The sequence below is a fragment of the Babylonia areolata genome, chromosome 32, assembly GCF_041734735.1.
Source record: "Babylonia areolata isolate BAREFJ2019XMU chromosome 32, ASM4173473v1, whole genome shotgun sequence".
In the NCBI taxonomy this organism is placed as follows: Eukaryota; Metazoa; Mollusca; class Gastropoda; order Neogastropoda; family Buccinidae; genus Babylonia; species Babylonia areolata.
In genome coordinates, this window is record NC_134907.1 from 10,550,138 (window position 1) to 10,560,137 (window position 10,000).

A 10,000-nucleotide genomic window follows, 5' to 3' on the forward strand; every position below is an offset into this window, starting at 1 on the left:
AGCAGATGCCTGACCAGCAGCATAACCCAACGCGCTTAGTCAGGCCTTGAGAATTTTTTTTTTTTATATATAAAATAGATAAAATAATAATAATAATAATAAAAGAATAAATAATAATAATAATAATAATAATAAATAGATTTTAAAAAAAAATCATCATACTGATGATGGGCAGTAGGAGGCATAGAGGTCCTCAGCAGGTTTGTACAGCAGAAACGATTTCAACGGCATCCTGTACTTTCTGAACTCGTGCTGGCTGGAGTACCGGCTGCAAGCTGACTGCAGGATGTCTCGCCTCTGTTGGAAACGGGAGACGATTTCCGCTTCTGTTAGTGCTCCTGGCTTTTCGGGTTTCTGAGGTTTGGTGTCGGGGGGGTTGCTGTTCCGCCGGTGACTGTGTTGCTGATACAGCAGAACGTGTGAGCTCTGTGAGACTGGTCGTTTTTGCACAGGACCGCAGGTTGCTGTTTCGGCCATGAATGTGTTGCGTTGATAAACCTCAAGTGCTGCCTCATCGTTACAGAGCCAGTTTTAGAAACATCAAGTTATTTCATGTCATCCTATTCTTCGACACCTGAAGATGAGATTGGTTGAACCTAAATACCGTTTTTAGAAAGCTACTCGATCCACTCCGAATATGGAGTATGGATGCCTAGATACTGGGGACAAAATCCGTCATACACATAAAAGCCTACTCGTGTATACGAGTGAACGTGGGTGTCGGAGCCCGCTAATGAAGAAGAAATGATTTACTCGTGACATCTTGTTATGAAATTTTGTCTCTGTCCCCACACACTTGTCGCCCTCGACATTTTGTTATGAAATTTTGTCTCCTCTGTCCCACTCACTTGTCGCCCTCGACATTTTGTTATGAAATGTTGTCTCCTCTGTCCCACTTACTTGTCGCCCTCGACATTTTGTTATGAAATTTTGTCTCCTCTGTCCCACTCACTTGTCGCCCTCGACATTTTGTTATGAAATTTTGTCTCCTCTGTCCCACTCACTTGTCGCCCTCGACATTTTGTTATGAAATGTTGTCTCCTCTGTTCCACTTACACCTCGCCCTCGACATTTTGTTATGAAATGTTGTCTCCTCTGTTCCACTTACACCTCGCCCTCGACATTTTGTTATGAAATTTTGTCTCCTCTGTCCCACTCACTTGTCGCCCTCGACATTTTGTTATGAAATGTTGTCTCCTCTGTCCCACTTACTTGTCGCCCTCGACATTTTGTTATGAAATGTCTCCTCTGTCCCACTTACTTGTCGCCCTCGACATTTTGTTATGAAATTTTGTCTCCTCTGTCCAACTCACTTGTCGCCCTCGACATTTTGTTATGAAATTTTGTTTCCTCTGTCCCACTCACTTGTCGCCCTCGACATTTTGTTATGAAATGTTGTCTCCTCTGTTCCACTTACACCTCGCCCTCGACATTTTGTTATGAAATTTTGTCTCCTCTGTCCCACTCACTTGTCGCCCTCGACATTTTGTTATGAAATTTTGTCTCCTCTGTCCCACTCACTTGTCGCCCTCGACATTTTGTTATGAAATGTTGTCTCCTCTGTCCCACTTACTTGTCGCCCTCGACATTTTGTTATGAAATTTTGTCTCCTCTGTCCCACTTACTCTTCGCCCTCTCCACATCTGTGTCCTCTAAATGCACGTCTGCCCCAGACCAAGGAGCAATGTCGCAGAACGGTTAAGACGCTTATCTGCCAATACAGTGTTCGTGAGCGTGTGGGTTCGAATCCCGCTCTCGCCCTTTTCCCCAAGTTTGACTGAGAAACCATTCTGAGCGTCTAGCCAATCGAATGAGACGATAAACCGAGGTCTCGTGAGCAGCTCGTACTTGGCGCACTAGAAAAGAACCCATGGCAACAAAAAGTGTTTGTCTTCTGGCAAAATTACGCGGAAGAAATTCACTCAGATAGGTTCATATATATATATATATATATATATATATATATATATATATATATATATATATATATATATATATATATGCATGCATTCAAGTCCTAACTAAGCGTGCTGCTGTGGGTTATGTATATCTGCCAAGCAGATGTGTTGTAGTACAGTGTAAAGGATTCACCCGAAACATAATGACGCCTTCTTGAGAAACAGGCTTGGCGTCTCTCTCTCTCTGTCTCTCTCTCTCTCTCTCTCTCTTTCCCCTTCCCCTTTGCCCCCCACCATCCCCTCCGCCACCTCCACACCCCCCTACCCTCCCTTTCTCTCTCTCTCTCAGTCTCCATCATACACAGCCACGTAAACATGCAACAGATACAATCTAGCAAATCGAAAGGAGCAGCTGTAGTTCATTGATTGGTCGACGAGTCACAGCAAGGCGAGCAACTGTGCCCGCCCAGTTTCATAGCGAGATGATCAAGCCATACTCATATATACCGAATCCATTGATCAAGAAAGTTCTGCTTAGATACCTTGATTACGCCCCTCCCCCTCCCCCCCGCCCCCCCCCCCAGCCCCCGTCCCCGCCCGCTCCACTCCCCACCCCCCCCACCACCCCCACACCTCCCCGCACTCACACACACACACACACACACACACACACACAAACCCACCTCTCTCATTTGGGGTTAAAGACTGTGTACAGGGTATAATAATGTTATCGACAGTAATTATCAGTATCAGTAACTCAAGGAGGCGTCACAGCGTTCGGACAAATCAAATCCATATACGCTACCCCACATCTGCCAAGCAGATGCCTGACCAGCAGCGTAACCCAACGCGCTTAGTCAGGCCTTGAGGGGGAAAAAGAAAAGTAAAAAAAAAAAAAAAGAAAGAAAAGAAATAATAATTGTAAGTAAATAACCCCCCCCCCCCCCCCGCCCCCCCAACAAAACATGATTATAAATAGATAAATGAACAAATGAATAAATGAATGAATAGATGATCTATTTGATTGATTGATGTGGATACTTATATAGCGCCTATCCTCGGCCAGAGACCAAGCTCAAAGCGCTTTACATACACTGGGACATTTGCACCACAGGCTGCCTACCTGGGTAGAGCCGACTGACGGCTGCCACTGGGCGCTCATCATTCGTTTCCTGTGTCATTCAATCAGATTTCAGACGCACACGCATACACACTCAGACCGACATGTAACATTTTACGTGTATGACCGTTTTTATTTATTTACCCCGCCATGTAGGCAGCCATACTCCGTTTTCGGGAGTGTGCATGCTGGGTATATTCTTGTTTCCATAACCCACTGAACGCTGATTACAGGATCTTCAACGTGCGTATTTGATATTTGATATTCTGCGTGCGCATACACACGAAGGGGGTTCAGGCACTAGCAGGTCTGCACATATGTTGACCTGGGAGATCGGAAAAATCTCCACCCTTTACCCACCAGGTGCACCGAGATTCGAACCCAGGACCTTCAGATTGAAAGTCCAGCGCTTTAACCATTCGGCTATTGCACCCGTCTATTTACCGAATCTATTTATCTTTTTTTTTTTTTTTAATTGATAGTAAGACTTAGAGGTAGATGAAAACAATCGAATCGTGATAAAAGTCGATTCACATGAGATAAAAGAGAGACGACACCGGCTCTTCTTCGGGCAAATGTTTCTTCATCATGACGCAAAATCAAAATGACGTCACTATAGGCGAGACGTCATCATCAGGTTTATGAGATGGATACTTATAAAGCGCCCTTCAGAGTCTCATTCAGAGACCAATTTAGCTCTTAGCGCTTTACAAACACGGAGTCATTTGCACAACAGGCTGTCTACCTGGGTAGAGCCGACTTGACGGCTGCCATTTGGTTGCTCATCATTCGTTTCCTGTGCAGACGCACATAACGATGCATACACACGCACGAACACACACAGGAAAAACAAATAAAACTGCACGCAGGAAAAAATACAAAAAAAATGGGTGGCGCTGTAGTGTAGCGACGCGCTCTCCCTGGGGAGAGCAGCCCGAATTTCACATAGAGAAATCTGTTGTGATAAAAAGGAATACAAAATACAAAATACACACAACACACACACACAGTTGTTTCACTCTAAATCATATGCATGATGTAATAGTATCTCACCCACATGTTTTTCTGTTCACATAATAATTGATGTGTGTGCAGGGTGATCAGTGAAGGGTGTGTCAGTTGTTTAGTTTTTTTCTCTTTGATTTTTGCTGACGGGTATTCTGAGGGAGCCTAAAGAGAATTTTCTGTTTTGGTTGAAGCAGGCAATAAAGTATTTTGAATTGAATTGATTTGAATTGAGAACATAATAGAACAGAATAGAGTAGTACATAACATAATATGTAACAGAAGAAAATAGAACAGAATAGAATAGAATAACAGAATTTAGAAGACATGAGAACAGAACAGAATATAGAACAGAACAGTACAGAGCAGGAGAGATCAGATTCAGTTTCAGTTTCAGTAGCTCAAGGAGGCGTCACTACGTTCGGACAAATCCATATACGCTACACCACATCTGCCAAGCAGATGCCTGACCAGCAGCGTAACCCAACGCGCTTAGTCAGGCCTTGAGGAGAAAAAAAAAAAAAAAAAAAAGCAAATAGATGTAAAACATGAAGACACACACTCACACACACACCCACACATGCACAACAGACATGCACCGAACATGCAGCTGCACAGATATGAAAGCACAGTCAAATACACACAAACGTACATGATCTCCAACACACACCCACACACCACACACATTACCCTGCGCCTCCTCTACCCCCCTCCTCCACACACTCATCTCTAGTCTACGTATCACAGCCTCCACGGCGCACACACACACACACACACACACACACACACAGATATATATATATATATATATATATATATATATATCAGAACAGAATAGAACAGAGTAGAATAGAGTAGAATAGAACTTTATTATCAAGTACACCAGGTTCACAAGGAATACTGGGGCGAGGAGGTTGGGGTTGGGGTGAGGGGGTGTATGATACATCAAGAGCAACAACCATGAATCGAAAATCCAATCAAACACAAATACAGTAGAATTATCTATTCTTGGATTCGTATGCATAAACATGTAGGTGTAAGTACATGTGCACGCTCTCACATACATACGCCCCCACCCAATACACACACAGACACCACAGCCACAGCCACAAAGATACAGACAGACAGACAGACAGACAGACAGACAGACAGACAGACAGACAGACAGGATATGTTTTATTCTGGAAGAAAAACAAATCCGAAAATAAATCTAAACTACTATTTCATAATAAAATTACTCATGAATACAGAACCGAACCTTATTTGCTTGATGGATATCTTATTTATAATCAAAAAATAATTCTTGTGCAAATTAAGAATATCCTGTCATGATTTAGCAATAGAAAAAGGCAGATATTTCAACATCCCCCCAAAAAGGAGACTACGTTTACAATGTCAAACAATAGAGGATGAATATGATTTCTTAGATGACTGCGAATTATACAAAGAAATTAGAACAGAATTCATACAAAAAATTAAAAAATACCTTCCAAATATTATTAAACCCAGTCAGCTAGTACTGGAAGACAAACTTGTGGGACTGTTTGGGAAATTTGTCAGTAACTGCTGCCCAAAAACGCCATAGCGTGCAGGAATGATTCAATCTCTTGTTCAATATTTATCTATTTTGTTTTGCTTTTTTGTGCGTGGTTTCACTTCTAACTTTGCATGCATATCTTATAAACCTTGTTCAGGTTTAATTGACATTAAAAATCGATTCTGATTCCGATTCACACAGACACACAGACACAGACACAGACACACACACACACACACACACACACACACACACACACACACACACACACACACACACACAGAGCATAATAACGCATGTGTTGTTCACTTGAATATACGCCACACGTTGCAAATTATACATACGAACATTAAATATGATTTAACAATCACCTCGTCCATTATTGCATGATGAATTAACAGCTTCCACTATCCTGTCGAATGTCATTTTTATAGATTGGTTGCAATATGCTCCTCCTCCTCTTCCTCCTCCTCCACCTCCTCCTACTACAACTATCACCACCAATAATTTCTTTCACTTTCACTGCCCTTTCCCTCAAAGCACACTTTAAAAGATATATTGACGAATAAAGAACAAAAAGAGAAGATATATACATTTCCGAAAGACGACTCAAATGATGTCAGTTAAAGAAAAAAAAGTAGCAAGTTTGCGGAAAACTTTCTCATGAAATATAAGGACATTAGCAAACCAAACCAGATGAAAAGAATTTATTTAATAACAACTGAACGACCGGTGACATCAATACTCTTGTATGCATGTGAATCGTGGACCTTAACAGCTGAAATAGAAAAGAGAATACAGTCCACTGAGATGAGATGCTTTCGAAGACTCCTGGGCATCTCCTACAAAGATCATATCACGAACGAAGAAGTTCGAAACAGAATCAGGCAAGTCATTGGGCCCTACGAAGACCTGTTGACCTTGGTCAAAAGACGCAAGCTCAAATGGTATGGCCATGTCACGAGATCATCAGGGCTTGGCAAGACATTCCTGCAGGGCACAGTGCAAGGGGGGGAGAAGGAGAGGCAGACAGAGGAAGAGATGGGAGGACAATATCCCAGAATGGACAGGCTTGAGGTTGAGCGATACAATCAGGAGGTCAGAAAACCGAGAGGATTGGAAGATGCTGGTTGCCAGATCACCTGTGGCGCCCCAACGGTCCACAAGACTACGGGATAGGTGAAGGTGAAGGTGAAGGTGAACGACCGGTGAGAAGCATGTCACATAAAAATAGCAGAGAATAGTTCGGTTTCTCTGTCATCCTTTAAAATCTTTCTCTTTAAACTACTCTTTTCACATCCTGATTGGCATCTGTTTCATTCCTCTCCAGTTTGTGTGTCCCTCCTGCGTGTGCGTCTGTCGTGTGCGTGATAAGAGCATGGCAAAATCGTGGTGGAAATGGTGACGGACCCTTGATGCCTGCGCTGTTTCGTTCAGTATACTTGTCCTGTATGTATTCTTGTTTTTTTAAGCGCTTAGGGATTTGGTAGGATTAAGCGTCATAAATGCCCATTATTATTATTATTATTGTTGTTATATTATTATTATTATTATTATTATTATAAAAACCTACACATGGTATAAAGTTAAACACATGATCCATGTTAGAGATATGTAAAAGCAAACAAGTCGCTCAAGAGAACTGCACATAAAAAAAACCCCAACAACCACCCCAAAACATACAAACAACGGTGATAGTTTCAGTTTCTCAAGGAGGTGTTTAACAGCGTTCGGACAAATCCATTATTTTGTTATACTGTACATCACATCTGCTCGGCGAATGCCTTGTCATTAGCTTAACCCAAAGCGTTTTAGTCAGGCCTGAAGAGCACGCGTGCATGGGTACGTATCAGAGTGGCTTTCTCCTGCAGAATTTTGCCAGAGGACAACACGGTTTTTTGACTCACTTGTGTAAACAAAGTGAGTCTATGTTTTAACCCGGTGTTCGGTTGTCTCTCTCTCTCTCTCTCTCTCTCTCTCTCTGTGTGTGTGTGTGTGTGTGTGTGTGTGTGTGTGTGTCCGTAGTAAACTTTAACATTGACATTTTCTCTGCAAATACTTTGTCAGTTGACACCAAATTAGGCATAAAAATAGGAAAAATTCAGTTCTTTCCAGTCATCTTGTTTAAAACAATATTGCACCTCTGGGATGGGCACAAAAAAATAAAAAAACAAGCCTAATTATATGCAAACTGCATTTACTGTTATATTTATATTTTTTGTATTCTCTAAACTTGGCACTTTGATCTGATATTCTGACCCAACAACAAGAGCAGTAATTATTATCATTTTTTGTTCAAACAGGAACTTCTTTTGCTAAGCATGGAAGTTTTATTTATTTTGCAAAAGGTTTGGTGCAGGTAGTAAAAAAGGGAAATTATTCTGTAATTAATGCTAGGGGACTTAATTTGCTTTAAACTGATCTTTCTCATCTTAAACATTACATTTTGAAACTATACTCAATACATAAAAAGCTTGTGTGTTTTACTCTCGGTCACAAGTGAGTCTTGAAGGCCTTGCCTCTCTTGTTTTCTTTCTTTTTTTTTTTTTTTTTTTTTTTTTGCCCGGGGGTTCTTTTTAAGTGCTGTCAAGTGCTTGCTGTATACAGGGTGACCTCGGTTTATCGTCTCCTCCCGAATGACTAGATTGATTTTTTTTCCAGTCAAACTTGGGAGATTGGACGAGAGAGGGAATGGAACTAAATTTACAGTGATAATGATTGTGTGCAACGTTCTTCTTTCCTTCTTATACACCTTCCCCTTCCCCTTCCCCCCTCCTCCCAACCATCCTCCGCCTTCCCCAACCTCCTCTAACCCTTTCTCCATCATGTGTGAGTTATTTTTTTCCCCAACATTTAAAAAAAAAAGTGATTTATTCTTACGACGAAATGAATGTTATTTCATTTTTGTTGTTAAAATCAGGTGATAACTTGTTTCGTGCCCCCCCCCCCCCCCCCCCTCAAACCCTCTACTTAAACCCAGCCCACGGGCAAATTCCTGTACACTTTACTGATGGATGGATTGATGGGTGGTGGTGGTGGTGGTGGTGGTGGCGGATGGCTGCTGGATTGCTTGATGATCACCTCCTCGTTGGCCTCCCTCATTCTCTCCACGAAACTACGTTCCTCCAACATCATCAGGTCACACATCTGTGACGTCAGCAAGAACTCTTCCCCCCAGAACTCCGCCACGATCTTCACAGCTCCATCAGGGCCACGTGGAGCCAGGCAATACTCCTGCACGGAGTTCAGGACCACACTGAAAGCTTTCACTTCAGCCTGGAAATTGTCGCCGGCAGCACGAATCTTGTCGTCCAGGACCCGAGAGAAATGCTCGTACAGCTCGTAGTCGGCGAGGTTGAACTTCCGGTGCGCCTGTCTCTCAAGGTCAGTGAAGTTCTGGATCTTCCGTTTACTCCCGAAAACATTGTTCCGTATGTAGATCACGTCCTGGATCTTCCAACCCAACAGACGCCTCAGGAGGATGAGGGACTCGTCAAATCGGTTGCTGACCATCACGAGATGGAAGGTCGAGTTCAGGTAGCTGATGTAGCTCTTCACGTAAACTGCGTCATGCAAAGCACGAGGTTTCATGCCAAAGTCTACGCTCATTCGATTGTTCGTGTAACTTCTGCGATGCCCAATCTCCCAGAACCAAGGATTTTCCAGATAACTATGGACATAAGCTGGCCACTTTCCTTGGATCCTGTTCAAGTAAACCTTCTTGTGCTCATCCCTGTAGTACTTGAACGCTGACAGGAACTGGTCAAACGGTTCTCTCACAATGCCCACAAAAAAGGCATCTTTATGCAGTGACCGTCGCACTGACTTCTCTTCAAAGACGAGATGGTTGCACAGCACATCAAAGTGGCCTGCCCCTGGCGGAAGCGGAAGTGTCTTGGGTCGCCATTTCTTGCTGTACTCGCTGAAGACGTTTCCTTTGCGGGGCAGAAGGACCAGGAGGTGACGTGTGAGGGCGAAGCGGTAGATGACATTGAGGACGGTGGTGCTGGCAGCTTTGTGCACCTTCAGGAAGAACAGGTGGTGAGCTTCCTGGCTGACTTGTGTCGAGTTCGTTTCCCTCTGCAAGGCTGTTGCCTGTGAAAGGAAATTATCATTCAGCGTACCATGCAAATATTCCAAGCAGAGCTCTGGTTCAGTTCTTATCACAAAAGACAAAAACAAAAACAAACAAACAACACACACACACACACACACATGTGCTAATTCTTCATAGAATCATACAGACTGATCATGAATCTGGTACAGTGTCACCCAGCTATACCATAGAAATGTTTCAAGCACAGCATTGGTTTTTATCACACACACAAAAAGAAAGAATTAGTACATGAGCCCATTCTTCAAAGAATCATACAGAATGATAATGAAACAGGTAAAAATTATCACTCAGCATGCCATAGAAATATTACAAGCACAGCAATG

At 42.7% G+C, this 10,000-nt stretch overlaps 1 protein-coding gene and 1 long non-coding RNA gene across 2 annotated transcripts in view; one reads left to right on the top strand and one right to left on the bottom strand.

The window, feature by feature from the left end:
* LOC143276458 (uncharacterized) overlaps window positions 1-10,000 on the top strand; it is a 471,243-nt gene that overhangs the window by 236,541 nt on the left and 224,702 nt on the right. The gene's annotated exons all lie outside the window — the stretch shown is intronic.
* The window catches only part of LOC143276391 (uncharacterized), a 16,644-nt gene that overhangs the window by 686 nt on the left and 5,958 nt on the right, over window positions 1-10,000 (bottom strand). The window contains exons 3-4 of the mRNA XM_076580879.1: window positions 8,546-9,655; window positions 163-402 (exon numbers count right to left, since the gene is read on the bottom strand). Coding sequence (XP_076436994.1) covers window positions 163-402; window positions 8,546-9,655 — 1,350 coding nt within the window. The remainder of the gene's footprint in view (window positions 1-162; window positions 403-8,545; window positions 9,656-10,000) is intronic.